Source organism: Leptonychotes weddellii, chromosome 11, assembly GCF_054177405.1.
Source record: "Leptonychotes weddellii isolate Sample4059 chromosome 11, ASM5417740v2, whole genome shotgun sequence".
Taxonomy (NCBI): domain Eukaryota; kingdom Metazoa; phylum Chordata; class Mammalia; order Carnivora; family Phocidae; genus Leptonychotes; species Leptonychotes weddellii.
This window is the reverse complement of record NC_138379.1, coordinates 87,575,695-87,591,505: the sequence shown is the minus strand read 5'-3', so window position 1 is coordinate 87,591,505 and position 15,811 is coordinate 87,575,695. Positions and strand designations below refer to the sequence as shown.

The 15,811-nt window shown below is 54.9% G+C and overlaps 2 protein-coding genes across 5 annotated transcripts in view; one reads left to right on the top strand and one right to left on the bottom strand.

Moving 5' to 3' along the window:
- Positions 1-9,689, top strand: part of SIK2 (salt inducible kinase 2) — a 127,246-nt gene extending 117,557 nt beyond the window's left edge. For 2 of the 3 annotated variants that reach the window (XM_081799487.1, XM_006739201.3), the window contains exons 10-15: positions 174-402; positions 885-1,169; positions 1,313-1,476; positions 2,188-2,298; positions 2,987-3,078; positions 3,767-9,689. In XM_081799487.1, the coding sequence (XP_081655613.1) occupies positions 174-402; positions 885-1,169; positions 1,313-1,476; positions 2,188-2,298; positions 2,987-3,078; positions 3,767-4,364 (1,479 nt within the window). In that variant the 3' untranslated portion in view covers positions 4,365-9,689. The remainder of the gene's footprint in view (positions 1-173; positions 403-884; positions 1,170-1,312; positions 1,477-2,187; positions 2,299-2,986; positions 3,079-3,766) is intronic. The other variant, XM_031034405.2, reaches the window with a different exon arrangement.
- Positions 6,987-15,811, bottom strand: part of PPP2R1B (protein phosphatase 2 scaffold subunit Abeta) — a 31,512-nt gene continuing 22,687 nt past the window's right edge. Inside the window, exons 15-18 of one of the 2 annotated variants that reach the window (XM_081799497.1) lie at positions 14,988-15,109; positions 7,814-7,887; positions 7,326-7,329; positions 6,987-7,131 (exon numbers count right to left, since the gene is read on the bottom strand). In XM_081799497.1, the coding sequence (XP_081655623.1) occupies positions 7,039-7,131; positions 7,326-7,329; positions 7,814-7,887; positions 14,988-15,109 (293 nt within the window). In that variant the 3' untranslated portion in view covers positions 6,987-7,038. Of the gene's footprint in view, positions 7,908-14,987; positions 15,110-15,811 lie in introns of both variants that reach the window. The other variant, XM_081799498.1, reaches the window with a different exon arrangement.

Sequence of the window (15,811 nt, the reverse complement as noted above, 5' to 3'; positions counted from 1 at the left end):
GGACTTGCCTTAACTTCTAATCTACATGGTGTCGCTAGTAACAAATATGCACATTTTTAATATTTTACTTAATTTCTAGTTTGCCACAAGTCTTGACATTTTTTCCTGTGTAGGTTTTTTTTAACGTCTCAGCAGAACAGCAGCTGACAGTTTCCTCTCTCACTGACGTTCAGGTAAATGGCTGTCTGCTGGACCCCGTGCCCCCTGTCCTGGTGAGGAAGGGGTGCCAGTCGCTGCCCAGCAACATGATGGAGACCTCCATCGATGAGGGGCTGGAGGCGGAGGGAGAGGCTGAGGAAGACCCCAGTCAGGCCTTCGATGCGTTCCAGGCCACACGCAGTGGGCAGAGGCGGCACACTCTCTCAGAAGTGACCAATCAGCTGGTCGTGGTGCCTGCTTCAGGTAGGAGACCCAGTAAGCCCCAGATTGAGTCTTCACAGCACAGACCCCTACCCCGGTCTCCAAGAAGTAGTCGTGCCGCCACTTCTTAGAATGCCACCTACGTCTTACTCCTTTACGGACCACGTTCAGCAAGCTATAGGATTAGGTCTGCTCAGCAGCCACCAAAGATTAAAATGAAATAGCTCTGAGCCGGCTCCCCCACCTGCCAAGATCCATCTGAAGTGCCGTGTGATCCACCAAGAACTCTGGCTGCTTTGGAGTGGCAGAGATCTTACGGGCACAGTTTACCCCACTAGATTTACTCGAAGCTGATTAAATTGACATGTAAAACGTTTCTGGAAAGGTGTTTTGGTCGAAGATTGGAGATTAAGGAGGTCGTAGCTGTGCAAACTCAGGCTCGGTATGCTGTGTAGCCCACGTTGTTTGCTGCTGGTCTTAATCTCTTTTGGTTTTTTTGGTTTGGTTTTTTCTTTCTATTAAAGGGAAAGTTTTCTCCATGAGTGACAACCCCTCCCTTGACAGTGTGGACTCTGAGTATGATATGGGGTCTGTTCAGAGGGACCTGAACTTTCTGGAGGACAACCCTTCCCTTAAGGACCTCATGTTAGCCAATCAGCCCTCCCCACGCATGACGTCTCCCTTCATCAGCCTGAGACCTGCCAACCCAGCCATGCAGGCTTTGAGCTCCCAGAAGCGAGAGGCCCACAACAGGTCGCCAGTGAGCTTCAGAGAGGGCCGCAGAGCGTCGGACACCTCCCTCACCCAAGGTGACTGGCCACTCTCTCGTGGCTCGAAAAACTCTCCTGTTGTAGGGCCTGAGGGGGGTTGTGGCCATGTTGGTTTCACACCTCTGGTCACTGAAAGGCCTTGTGTTTTATTTAAACTGTTTGGTCATTGTTCTCTGCTTCAGGAATTGTGGCATTTAGACAACATCTTCAGAATCTGGCCAGAACCAAAGGAATCCTAGAGCTGAACAAAGTACAGCTACTGTATGAACAAATAGGACCAGAGGCAGACCCTGATTCGTCACCCGCTGCTCCTCAGCTCCAGGACCTCGCTGGCAGTTGCCCTCAGGTTGGTGCTCTGGGCCCTCCCACAGGGCCTCCGTGAGTATGAGGCATGACGTTGTCCTGAAGGAGTGTCATGTCACTTCGAGGACTGACTGGAGTCCCAGAGCAAACAGGTCATTTTGGAGAGCTCACAGCCTGGAAGCTTTCCTTGTCGCTGCCACCTGCCACTGACAGGTTAGACCCATCCACACTGCTCCCAGGTGATTAGTACCATAAGGGGGTGGAGACGCTCTCAAGCTATGGTTGGTTCATAGGGCAGATTTTACATGAGTGACTTCTTTATAATGTCATTGAACTCCCCTCCCCCCAGCACACACACAAATTAAAAATAGTAACATAAATGCAAAGATTATTGCCATTAGTTTTGATGTGATAGCACTTGATTACATATTATAAGTGGATTAGTTATGCTAAAAATGACCCAAAAATACTGCTCTTTATCCAAGACATTTTATTTTGAGCCTATTTCAGTGCATCAGGGATATCCTAGCATTTGATGCCCACATGAAGGTCATGGCCTCCTTTGCTGCAGTGCTGACTAGGTAATCGTTCACTGCAAAGTAACCCTCAGCCTACTAGTTACGTGAAAAGCTTTGAGTGTTAGGTCTTACAGAGTTGGAGTTCCTCTTGGACATTTGCCAAGGTGCTTAAACAAAGAATTGAAACTTTCTGCCACATGGAGAATTGAAAATGTTTTCACCCCCTTGCTCTTCAGGAGGAGGTTTCTCAGCCGCAGCAAGCGGTCCCCGCTGTGCCCAGCAGTGTGCGTCCTCAGCTTTCCCCACGCCAGAGCCTGGAAGCCCAGTATCTACAGCATAGACTCCAGGTGGGACCCTTCCCCTTTGTTACTCCAGCTCACGGGGCTTGTCTAGAATTTGCTTTTCTGCATAGCAGAAACCTGTTTTGCTTGGCAATTTTTTAGGGTAGCTGCTTTTTTCCCTATAAGCAGGTAGCTTTGACTCTGGATTTGTAGTTTCTAAAAACTTGTTCAGACTTAGCCTTATGCTTATGTTGGCAGCGGAACAGGATTTATCCTCAGGTCCCAGGAAAGGAGAATGCCACCGGTAGGAAGGAGAAGCCCGGTTTCTATGCCTCTAATGTTATGCCTATTAGTTAATAATAAATAAAATGGAAATCTCAAGCCAACAAATTTTAATATCAGCTCTCTACATTAATGCCTGAAAATCTTTAAAATGATACACATCATTCAGTGGGCGCTGTGGCCTTTGCCGTCAAGATTTAACTCCACTCTTTCTCATTGTTTCATCGTTCTGAGACTCGTAGTTCTAGAGGACTCTGAGAAATGGAAAAACGGACGCTGGTCCAAGTTGGGTCAGCACAGGCCCGCTAATCCAGTGCTGTTGGGGCTCAGGGAGCGGGGGTCCACGCCCTCACCCTGCACAGATTCGGGAGGACACAGTTGGCCTCGTCCTCCAGGCAAACAGGACAGTCCAGTGACCGCATCCTAGATGACATCATATTGTCATGCTCATATTCTTTTTCTACTCTTCCAGAAGCCCAGCCTTCTCTCAAAAGCCCAGAACACCTGTCAGCTTTATTGTAAAGAACCACCACGGAGCCTCGAACAGCAGCTGCAGGAACACAGGTGAGAGAGGGTCCCTTTCTTTGTTGAAGACTTCAGGACGCTGGATGTGTTGTCCTTCCCCCCGCCACCCCAAACCCCCGGCATTTGCTTCTACTGCAACACAGGTTTCAAGACATGATCACTGAGCAGATAGTCCAGTGTCCTCGGGAGATGGGCCTGGCAGGATATGGCAGGCCTGCGTGTGCTTTTTCTTTCCCTTCTAGTGTTTCCCTTTGGGTCATGAATAGACCTAAGCTTTCAGAGTCCGTGACCTACAGCAGTCTAAGTGGGTTCTACTGCAGAGAGGGCCTCCGTCATCTCTCGCAGTAATTCGTGTTCTCACACCTCACTAGGAGAAGCAGCTTGGCCAATGTAGAATTACCCTCAGCCACCCCCAGAGGCCAGGCATTACCCCACTTTAAAACACTCCAGATGGGAAATCAGCCTCTCACTTCAGAGGGAGAAAAACTCGGTCTTAGAGAAAATGAGTTAGTGTTCAGTGTGGCACTGAGGGATCCGTCAGAATTGGGGGACAAATGTCAGGGCTACGAAACCAGACACAGCTGGTTCCTACCCCCGTTTTTTTGGGGGGGGGTTTGTTTTTTGTTTTCTGCGGAAAAGAGAAGTGGGAGGACTGATCCTGGATTTATATAAAATTGCCATCACTGAGGAAGATTTGAAATTCTTTCTTTTGCTATTGCCAATTTAGACTCCAACAGAAGCGACTCTTTCTCCAGAAACAGTCTCAGCTGCAGGCGTACTTTAATCAGATGCAGATAGCAGAGAGCTCGTACCCGCCGCCGAGTCAGCAGCTGCCCCTGCCCCGCCAGGAGACAGCCACGCCGTCCCCGCAGCCCCCGCCTTTCAGCCTGCCCCAGCCCCTGAGCCCCGTCCTGGAGCCCGCCTCCGAGCAAATGCAGTACAGCCCCTTCCTCAGCCGGTACCAGGAGATGCGGCTGCAGCCCCTGCCCTCTGCGCCCCATCCCCGGGCTCCTCCACCGCCCCCGCCGCCACCCCCTGCGCAACAGGCGGGAGCCGCCCCAACCCCCTTACCGTTCTCCTATCAGACTTGCGAGCTGTCAGGGGCTGCCTCCCCGGAGCCAGACTACCCCCCTCCCTGCCAGTACCCCATGGATGGAGCCCCGCAGAGCAGCCTAGCAGCACAGGACTGTCCCCGGAGCTCAGGACTGCAGGAGGCCCCCTCCAGCTACGACCCTCTAGCCCTCTCAGAGTTCCCCGGACTCTTCGATTGTGAGATGCTGGAGGCTGTGGACCCACAGCACAGTGGCTACGTCCTGGTAAATTAACCTCAGCACAGGAAGTGAGGCGGGTCGAGTGAAGGAAGAATGTCTGTTTCTATTTTTATTCCAGCCTTTTAAATTTAAAGCTTATTTTCCTGCCCTCTCCCAACTGGAGAAAAAGTTAAGTTGCCCAACTGGAATCAGAGGGCCTGGCCAGGCACATGTCGCTTTCTCCTGGCTCTGTCCCACCACCGTCTTCTGGGGCAAGTGCCGGAGTGTAGTGGTAGCTGAGGCTCGTGCCCTTACGTCAAGTGGAGCCAGCTCTCATGGGAGGACTGACAGATGTTTTTGTAAGAAGACATGCAGCCCTAGGTTTTCTGTAGAACGACGCTAATTCGTTATCGAGGGAAACCTTGGTGGAAGCAGGAAAAACTGTGCCATTAGATGTGGGCAGAACAATACAACACTAGATTTTTCACTGAAGCCAAGCAACAGCACGTTCTGTTAGGCAAGTCAAGAATATGTAATGGACTTTGATGCACAGGAAGTAAAGGAAAAATTGTGCTTGGTCACGGAGTCCTGAGTTTGAAGCTGCAGGTTGTCCCCAAGACCACTGCAACGAAGTGGAACGTGAGCTTTGTTTCGGGGGTCACGAAGCCACAGCTGGCACTGACCCCTGAGACGGGCAGTGGTCCCCACCTGGGAGCAGTGGCACCCCTTTTCCGAAGGTTCCCGGGGTGCAGAGTGGACTCGGGGCTCCAGCGCTGTCACCTGTGGAACCACGAGACCCAGCGCAGCAGAGGGGGGGGGCGGGGGGGCGGGGGGGCGGGGGCGATGAGCCACGAGGAGCCCTCGGGGGCAGCAGCTCTGGGCCCAGGGAAGACGGGCTGTCCCTGCTCAGTCTTTGGTGTAGACTGCTGGTCTGGGGCAGTTGGTCTCCAGAGGACCTAGCGTCTCTTTTAAAATGGAATAACTCCTTTGACTCTACACTCTATGTTGCTGGTAGTTTATTGAGCTTTGTAAATTTGGACAGTTTCATATAGGGCTTAGGAACTTCAAGGACAAGAAACATGAACTTTGATCTCCCATGTGAAGTGGTAGTGCTGTGCCTTTTTTCCCCCAGATCATGCTTTAATTCTTTCTTTTCTGTAGAAACCAACAGTTTTCCATTTATGTCAATGCTAAATCCAAAGTTACTTCGGAGTTTGTTTTCCACCGTGTGGGAATCGCATTCTTAATTTCCTTAAAAGTTCTGACTTGTAACGAAACGTTCAAGTATTACAGCAATATTTAAAACCACAAATGTGTTAACCATCTAGCAGATCATCTGCCAGACACGTTCTATGACTAGTGAAAACGTAACCTTAACCCTTCCAATTCTCTCATCAGAGTAAAAGCTAGATGCACCAGCTAGTTAACCGTATACCTAGAAGTAACAACCTGTCGCTTGGACAGCAACATCCCAATGTTACAACCCAGTGTTATTGACAAAGACTCATTTCTGTCCTGTAGAATGGCTTGTCCTATCAGCAGATGAATGCGCTAAGCACAAAGCATCACAAAGCACAAAGAAGAGAGACACTACACTGATGCTGCATCTAGAAACACCTTTAAGTTGCCTTTCCTCGTTGTAGTGGGTGTCCAGGCAGGTGAGAAGCGTGCCCCAGCCCCTCCCAGCGTGGGTGATGTGAGCAGTCCTTGTGCGGGCTCTGCTGGGGTGAAGCGTCCAGGCGTTAGCAAGAGAGGGTGCCCATGGAGGACTGTCGTTTTTGTGATGTAACAACTCATGAAAATCCAGTAGGAATGAATTCTGTTCCTTCTGTGGATTGTTTATTCCTCCTCATGCTTAGGATTGATGATTTCATGAAATAGAGAACATCATTTAAGCGATCCTTTCATTAAGATCTCTAATCTGTTTTCAGTCTTTGCAAAATAAGCCAGTTATGAAATAGGGCTTGATTTGTTTAGACTAAAGGATATTTTTCCAAAATATAGTACAGAGGCGCTGTCATGTTTATGAAATTAAAATGCCTTCCAGCCTGAAACTGGGGCAGCAGGAGTGGCACTTACAGGCTGACACCGAGGCCTGCCCCCCTTCTCCCGCCCCAGCCAGGAGCCCCAAGCCCGGGAACCCTCGGAGCGGTGCGGCCGACTGCAGGCAGGCCCAGCGCACGGCGGCAGGAGAGGCTGCTGGTGCTTGGAGGGCCTAGAGCTGCACGCGGGGAAGCTCCCCGCAGGGGCCCGGTGCGGGGGCCCTGCTGCCGAGCATGAGCCGCCCTCCGGACCTGTGGCGTAAGCTATTTGCTTTTCTCCTTTCAAGCAGAAATCAATAAATTCCGTAACGATCCGTCCTTACTGAAATGTCAGCTGGTGAGAGGAGACTGGTGACGGTCGGTCAAGTGTGCTCCCAGCCCCATGGGATCGCCTCCATGGCTCTGTGCCCTGACCGGCGCCTTCCGGCCACTTCTGAGTGGCTTCCCCACACACTAAAACAACACTAAGACGGCTTCGTACCGCTCTTTTCATGAGAGGCTACTTTGAAATAAGGACTTTCTTTCCCGGTTGTTTCACGTTAGCGTGTCTACACTACTGTATAGTAATCATTCGCTTTATTATCTTGTAAACCAGGCTCCTCTGAAGAGACTTGGGGGAGATGAACGGGAGGTAAAAATTTCATTCGGCAAAAAGTGCAATATGTGTGGTACTTTATTTTTTATGTTCTTTTTTTAATCCAGGGGTATTAGTCTCCGCTTTGGGAAAAATGCACTAGTTCTGCAATTTCCAGTTGGGCAAGTGTGTCTCTAGTATTTCCATGCAACTGACGTGCTGGTCCCTGTAAGGCAAGTAGAGCGCGTTACCACGAGAGACGGGGTGTGTTCGCTTGTGAAGTCCCCGGGGAGCCGCACTGACCAGCCGCCCCCCGCCCTTATCCACTTAAAGACAGCCGTCTGCGGCCCATGGGGGAGGACGAGGACAGGGCACTAAAGGACGCTGTTCTGATAGGAACCAAACCCCTTCCCTTCAAACTTTGCTCCCAGGAAGGAGAAAGTCGACTCTGCCTCTTGCTCAGAAATAAAGACCTGCCAGGCGCTTAAGCTGTTTCCGGAGTCCCTCGGGTGCCACTGGTCTGCCCCCACATCTGAGAAGGAGGGCCTGTGCCGTTGGGGGGGGAGCGGGCCCCCCTCCTTCCTGCCAACTACGGGCCTCTCCCCCCTCTCCCCCCAGCTCTGCCCCCGAAGAGGCACCCAAGAGGGGAGAACGCCTGGAGTCGGCAAGAAGGGGGGATGCTCTGCTAGGCAGCGCCAGGTGGCTCGGGGCTGTGGGCCAGCACGCGGGGCTCTGGGTTACGTTCAAAAGCCTCTGTCAACAGTTACACCTAAGCACCCTTTCGGTTTAAAGGAAATTCATCCTCCGGCTCTCTGCCACATTCCTCCTCCTCTAGAGACAATACGGAGGGTGCTCAGACAGCTCTGGCCCCGGGGAGCAGTTGTGGGATCCCTGTGCGGGGGGCTTACCTTGGCCGCGTCTGTAACCGGGCCGCCTCTACTGCCTCCTCGGAGACCGCCCGAGCCGCTCGCTCTCTGTGTGCCTAGACATCAAAGGGACAAACTGGAGAACAGGTAGTAAGTTGGAGTCATTGCATAGGCAGGGGTCTTTGATCGCTGTGCTGCTTCTGGAAACTTTAACAACTTATCTTCAGAGTGGTGTGTGGAAGATAAGAGCAGTTACCTGCCTCTGTTTCGAAACTGGACAAAGATTCTTTAAATGTGTCCCCTCTGACAGGTTCAGTGGTGTGGGCCTGCCTGCCCGGTGGGGGCGGGGGGGGGGGGCGGTCACTGACCACAGAGCGCCCCCCTCTGGGCCGACTGCAGCAGCGCAGGGGGCGGGGGGGCGGGCGTTTCAGCTCCCGCCCCACGTCAGCCTGCCCGGCTGCAAGGAGCAACAGCTCGTATTTGTACATTAATTCACCAAACATGTCACAAGGAATCTAAGCCTCATGACGATTCTGTGGAATGAGCGGGACACATCCAGTCCTCACTGCTTCCAGCTGAGGACACCAAAGCTCGCGGGAGTTTAGGTGAGCCGGCGGACGGCAGAGCCCGTGCGGGAGGAGCTGGGGCGGCTCGGGGGTTCCTGGCTCCTCCCTGGGCGCTCTTTCCCCTCACTAGCATCTGACTCTCTTCACGAGCCAGCAGCTCTATCAACAAAGCCCCCAGCCTAAGTAAGCACGGGTGGCTGGGACTCTGTCCCCACAACCATAGTCTCCCCTTGGCAGCTGCCCGGCTTTGGGGAGGAAGAGGTGCCCCCAGGCGGCACCGTGCAGGAACCGGCTCGAGAGACAGACCGCACAGACCGCCCTCCTTGCAGGGTCCAGTTAGGTACAGAAGGATAGGCCCACACACAGGTCTAGTTTCTCCCAGTGACACAACATAGTAATTTCCTAGAGGAGCCTATGGGGGCAGGGCACACCCCTCCTTGACTGCAAGGGGCCGACCTGCAGGGCTTTGGCTCGGTGCCGTAGGCCCACAGACCCAGCCCCACAAAAGCCCCTGGGAGAAGAATCAGGAAGGAGCCTGGCCTGCAGGAGGGGTGTAACATTTCTCTCCAGTCAAGGTCCATCAAATATGAGTGCCGATTGGACACTTCTAGAGATAAAACAATTCACATACTTGGATTGAATACTCTGTCTTCTCAGAGGCGAAGTGGGTGGGTACAGGGGCACTATAAAAATAGAAGTACAAAAGAACATCCTGGAAAAATAGGACCCCCGACTGGAATTCTCTGTTCCTCGAGCAAGTAGAGTGAACTCAGACCCGCCTCTGGCTGTGGGGGGGGCTATCCGGTTCAAGGTTTGCTCAGTCAAGGAAATCCAAGTGGCCAAGCCTTCCCACTGCTGATGGTGAAAGAAACCTGCCTCCACCAAAATCTCTGGAGGGAAAAGCAGAAGAAAAGGTTTGCTTCTCTTTGGGGACTGTAATTTAAGAAATAAAAGTGATTGAGATATTTGCACTTTGTAGAAAGGGCAAGATTATTTGCTTATTTCTGAAAGGAGGAGGGTGGTCTTTACTGGATATTTGGTTTGTGAAAGTTACTTTTGATAAAAATCTGATTGTAGTTATTTTTTTCCGTGTGGTTTTTTTTTAATTACTAAGAAAAGGTGAGTTTGATAGCTTTGGTATTTTGAGTGCAAATCATAATAGCTCCAATGTGAAAACAAAATCAAAATGGACCCTGTCCCTCAATGTTAGAAAATTACCTAAAATGCAGTTTAATAAATGATCTTTGTTACCAAATGGTAATTTACATGGGGCAGTGTTCTGCAAGGAAAATGTACTGTTTTTATGTTTCCAACCTAAAACTGAATTAAAATAAAAACAACTTGTTTTCTAAGAGCCTGGGTGCTATGAATGTCAGACAGAGGAGACCGGGCCTTTACCTCATCAGGTCGTGAGTGGAATCCTTAAAGTATGGAAGGTGGCTGTGTTCCCTGAGCCCTGGTGCTCATTTCAGGCTACAAAAAGGACAGTGGATAGTATGTTCTCATTGACGTCAGCAGGGTAAACGATACCTTGCTCAGAAATCGCCTGAGTGCATGTTAGGTGCTGCACAAGCCTGCACGCGGACGAGGCGTGGGCCGGGCACTGCCTGCTGCTGTGTCCTCAGGGACCTAGTCCGCCCGGTTAAGGCCTCCGGAGCAGGAAGAGGGGCTCCCCAAGTTCAAGCCCGCTACAGAGCAAGGGGTGGAACTGGGGGCCAGCAAGACACTGCTCCGTATTCATAATGGCACATCCCGAGGGCCTGCGGAAGGCCTCGACCCTCCCCCAGCACGCACACACGGCGGCCCCCTCCCGGGGCCAGGCACCTGCTCGGCGCCCTCGGGGGCTGGAGAACCCAGGAGGCGTTAGAGGCCACTCTCAGACGTTCGGACTTGTCCTAGTGCCAGACCCTGAGGGGAAGGGCAGTATGAAACCCTGCTTTCTGGCCGCGAGCTCAACGGAGATCTGGTTCCACTCAGACCATTCCGGTTGAGCTGATGCTATAGAACCGAGACCGCTCCCAGACAGGGATCGTCTGCTGGCGCAGGGGGTGGTCAAGGGCAGGAATGAGCAGAGCCCTCAGCACTGACCTGCGCTGCCCAGCACCACACACAGGTGCTCAGTCCTGCCCCCAAAAGACTGGGACCCGTTGGGTGACCCAAGAACTGAGTTTCAACTGCCTCTTTTTTTAAGGAAAGCACTCAATTTCAGTAATGATGTTTTACGGACTTTTCCCTTTCCCACCAAATTTCTCCATTTTTGTGTTGCCAAGAACAACCCCAGGGTACAGGCCAAAATACCAGACCTGCCAGAAGAGCCTGGCCAAAGCTAGCCAGTCGGGCCCCTGACCTACATTCCCTAGCACATCCTTCCTTTCTGTGGCCTCGATGAGCCAGAGGCTTGGCCCAGGGAGAGGAGGAGGGGGCCACGGAGAGCTGAGCCCCAGACCCCGGGCCTCTGCCGGGCCAAGCAGGGCCCAAACTTGCCCCTACTTCCAGAGGGACACGGTGTCTCCAGCCAACTCCCCAGCTGGCCTCTGTTGCTGCCGGTCCAGGCGCAGTAGGCCCCGCACCCCAAGTCTCTGCTCCTGGCTACCTGCTCCTTCTCGAAGGGAGAATCCACTCACCCTCCCCATCAGGGAGGCTTTGAGAGTTTGACTCAGTCTCTCCTGACTCCCCAAAGACAAGGAGGGAATAATGGGGCCTGAGATGCTGAGAAGGGGCCAGACTGAGAACGGTGACCCTCAGAAGTCAGTCCGTTACCATGCCAGGGCCACCCGCGTAACTGGGAGAGGGGCACAGCTGAATGGAGAAGAGCCCCCAAGGCCTCTCCCAGAAGCACGCCAGGCAGAGGACCCTGAGCTCACAGCCTCCGTGGATTCTTCAGTGGGAGGCCCAAGAACTGCCCTCTAGTCACCAGAGAAACCCAAATGTTTAGCAGGATCCCTGCGCCAGCAGAGGGCCAAAGGGCAAGCAGGTAGCTGGAGGAGGCCCAGGGATGCAAGGGCCTGGCCAGGAGAACGGGGTCCAGCTTCCCCCAGCCAGCCACGCCCCCCCACCCCCTCCACCGCCCGGAGCAGCCACCCAGGCCTGAAAGGTCCTCCAGGCAGAGTGGGGCCTACCCATTCCCTTCCAGGGACAGCGGGGGAGTGGGGGGGGCAGTAAGGCCCCTCTGACCCGTTCTGGGCCCTGGCACCCCTCGCAGCCCTGCCACGAACCTGAGCACATCCCAGCAAAGGCTCACTGTCCCCAGTGCTAACTTGGGGGCACACCCCAGCTGACAACTCCCAGGTCTACTGTGAGGCTGAAGGGCGGCCTGGCCTGGCGCTGCCCTCCAAGCAGAAAGCCCCAAGGAGATTCCCAGCTCCCCTCGACGGCTCGTCACAATCTCAGCTCTGCCTGCCTTGCTTTCACTTAACTCCTGACCCCACCGCTGGACTCAGACCACAGCTGTGTGACCCCGATGAGATCTCTGCACAGAGTTAAGGCCGGCTGCCCAATCCCGAGCACCTACCACAGGCTGAGGACCCCAAACTCTGCCCTGGCTTCCTTCATTCTCAGTCTTGAGTTCTGGGCAGCGCCAGCCACGGGTACCACCAACGGCAGAGCATCCACGAGAAGCCACGTCCCACCCAGAAGGTGGCTTGTGTCACCAACCTCCACTTTTCCGGTCAAGCGCCTGGACAAAGGGTTGGAGGGCCTGGGGATCTTTCTCGGTCCCCAAGGCCCCACAGTGGAGACGGTGCCAAGAGGAGGCCAGAGCCCAAGGGCACGGCTCCAACTGGCCTCCCTGGGCTCCGGTCCCTGCTGTCTGTCCTCAGCACTCAGGCCTCCTGCAGCCTTTCTGGGCCTCTTCCCTCCAGGTACCCAGAGCCAAGCTCCTCAAATGGCCCCCGAAGCCCCCCAACTGACTCTCAGCAGCGGGGAGGGAGTGGCGGGGGGGCAAGGATGGGCAAGGAAGCTGGCCCCGGAGCTGTGGGACTTGGGCGGGGGGCGCGCTAGCGGGAACTGCCTGTCACCGCAAGCGCCATGTGAGAGCACGAGGACAGACAGATGCCAGAGGCAGAGGCCGGAGAGCCTAGGGGCCCGAATGACTCGGGAGTTTGGGGAAAATCAGGAAAACTGGAAAATACAAAAAGAAACAAGGACGGAAGCAGCCGCGGGCGCAGAAAGGAGAGGCGACTCGGCGCAGGCCGGTGTCTGCGCAGGACGGACGGCCCGACAGAAGGGAGCGGAGGAAGAGGGACCATTCGGGACGTCAGCGCCTGCAACCATTGTTTATGGATGCTTCACTTGACTTTAGTCTCCAAACCTGGGCTCGCATGGAGACTGAATGTCCCTCACAGCTGCTCCTTCCTGCAATAACAAGACTGACATCACTGTTGTCAGGGAAATGGTGTTTTGATTAAAATCATGTGACAGCCACTTTGTGATTCAACAAACAAATCCTCTGTTAACCCTCGCCTGACAGAGGCCTGTGGGCAGCTCCAGCATCAGAGGGCCACCGCAGCCCGGCAGACCATCCGGGAGGGCGGCCTCGCCCGCTGCAGTACCCGGGGGTCGGGCAGGGCGCACGGAGGCAGCCACTGCTCCCCGGCAGGTCCTGCAGGGGTGGGGGCGGGGGGCAGGCGGCCTTGTGGGCACAGACCACTCTGCAGGCTCCCGGGGCTCTCGCCTCGGGGCTGTTCTCTCCCGGACCGAGTGGCGGGCCCAGGCCCCGGGGTGCCCGACGGCTCCCGCGGGGCCCCAACACTGACTGGTCCAGGCCTGCCGTCAGCCCTTCGGCCCGACGGGCCAGTGTGCACGGACAGCGCGTGCGGGGTTAAGAATGGTTTCTGGTTTGCAGTGGAGGACTTCCTGGCTCGCTCACTTGGCTGCCGGCCCCTGACACGCAGGGCTCTGCCTGGCAACGCTCCATTCCCTCCCATCTCACCCTCGGGGCATTTTCCTTCGGTGAGACAGGCAGGCAAGGCTCCCTGAGTCACGGGGCAGGGGGGTTTTCTGGGTAAAATGATCTGCAGCCTCAGAGGCCTAGCACGGCCGGGAGACCCCCAAGTAGAAGAGGACTGGTGAGGGGAGGTTCACAACCACCTGAAAAATGGAGCTCCCAGCGTCCGCCGTCCGGGGAAGTGAAGATGAGGGTGATGCTGCCAAGTGCATGACAAGTGTCTGCCCGCGGTTAGCAAGCCCAAGGCCTGAGGACTGGCCATTATTACTGTCTGCACCGCTCGCAGCCGTCCCAGGGCGGCCCACAGAGCCCAGCAAGTCCGCCACGGACGGGTCACCTCAACCGTCCCGTGCTCAGGTCAGAGGCAGACGGTGCACTTAATGACACGGCCAGCTGACCCTGAAATTGCAGGAAAACACACCTTTCTTCCCAGGCAAGGGTGTGGTTTAGGCCTAAAAACACGTAACTCTTACTCATGCTCCTCCGGTGAAGGTATCTCCCCAAAGGCCACGTCGTGTGAAACCCAAAGGGCTGGCGGCTCAGGCCTGGGTCGAGGCCCAGAGGCCACCGTGAGCGGCTGTGAGCAACCTTGTCACCCAACGCTTCCCGCGGCGGTGGCCCGCGGCGGTGGCCCACACCGGACTCGCTGGCGGCTCAGGCCCTGGGATAAGAGAGCGCAGCCCCACTGGGCGGGAGAACATTCTCAGATGAAAGACTGCAGTTTGGGGCCTGGACAACAGGAAAAAGTTCTCATGGCCTCGGTTTACATAAAATGAAGGAAAAGCCACGAAGCTTTAGCAGGCAAGCTTTTCAGTGTTAGAATCTTCACCAAGCAGACCCACTCGAGCAGGTACGAGAATGCCAGCGTCGGCCAAGTCCACGAAATGCAGCCTGACATCCACACGAGGCAGCTGAGGGCCTGGGCGCTGCTCTTCTGGATGTAGCGGACGCTGACGCAACATGGGCCTGAGCTGCGTGGGGCCATTACATGCAGATTTTTCCCGTAAATGCAGTACTATGAACGTGTTTCTCTTCCTTATGACTTTCTTAATCATGCTCTTCTCTCGAGCTGACTTCATTTTAAGAACACAATACAGAATACACGTGCCACACAAAATATGTGTTCATCGACTGTTCATGTTGTCGGGAAGGCCGCTAGTCAACAAGCTAGCAGTACTTAAGTTTGGGGGAGTCCGAAGTTCTATGTGGGTGTTCAACTGTGCGGGGACGGGAGGGTGGCCAATGCCCCAACCCGTGTTGTTCAAGAGTCAACTGTAGCTGTAAGCCACAGAGCCACAGACCACCCTCCTAACGGCCGCAGGGCCGTGGCCGGCACCAGCTTCAATGAACCAACAATTACTCTCAAGTTCGAACCCTCTGCACACCTTCTCCAGAGGGGCATCAAATGGGGCCTCAGCCCATTACACGGTGTAAGTGACAGAAATGGTTTTGTCCTTGAACGGACAGGGCTACCTGAGCGGAGCTGTAGCAAGTGAGAACGGTCTGTAGTCTCTGAAGTAAGTGCAAACGACCTGTTCCTATAGGTGACCCCTCACCAACCGCCCCCGTCCCCGCGTGACCTTGCCGTCGCCAACAGAGGTACCGCTCCCGGGCCTCGCCTGCCCGGAGCACCACGCCCCAGGGACCACTCTCCACCCGCGCCGCAGCCCGGGACGGGGAGGACCCAGGCGTCAGCGGCACTCACCTTCCCGGTGTCCTCTCCAGGCCCTCTGGGTCGCAGGAAGTGGTTCTTGTCAGCCCCCCGAGCGCTGGGCTCCTCACTGGCCTTCGCGGGACAATCTGGCTTCCTCAGCCTTTGGGCCACCGCTGGAGATAGACAGCAGTACGGTAACGTCCCCCGACCAGCGCGCGGCCCCCTCCCGAGCCCACCTGCGCTTCCCAGCCAGGACGCCCCCCTGCTCCGGTACCGCCATGGGGGAGCACAGGAACCTACAAGCACGTGGGTCCCGGGCAGAGAAAGCTGGCTCACCCCAGAACCTTCCTGAAGGTGCCTTTCCCTCAAGCGCCATGGAAAGTGCCACCGCCCTGGGCCTTCTGGGGCCAGGAGGGTGCTCCCCATCTCGGTCACTGCCTGCCTGCAGAGCCCCAACCGGGCGGGAAAGACCCGGCTCCTTCCAGCACTGGTCACACCAGTTTCAGAGAACTCTGGAGAAAGAAACGACCTGGCTTTTCTACCCAATGAGTAATTAAACTCTTCATTCTCCAGATTTCCATCTCAACTGAACATTATGTAACTTTCTGGCAACAGCAGGTTCACGGAGGCAAGTGGCAAACAGTGAAACCACTGCAGATACGAGGACTGGAGACACGTGAGTGACCAGGAAAGAGGGGCAAGGACACGGATGGAGGCAGGGATGCAAATCAGAGGGAGACCATCACGGAGCCGCAGACCACCGTCACTTAGTCCTTAAAGTGAGGACACCGCTCCCTCCCCGTCCAGGTGTCTAAGCAGAGGAGAGAAGAGGCTCCAAGAGAAGAGCATCGGGAGGAAAATCATGTGTCAGAGCG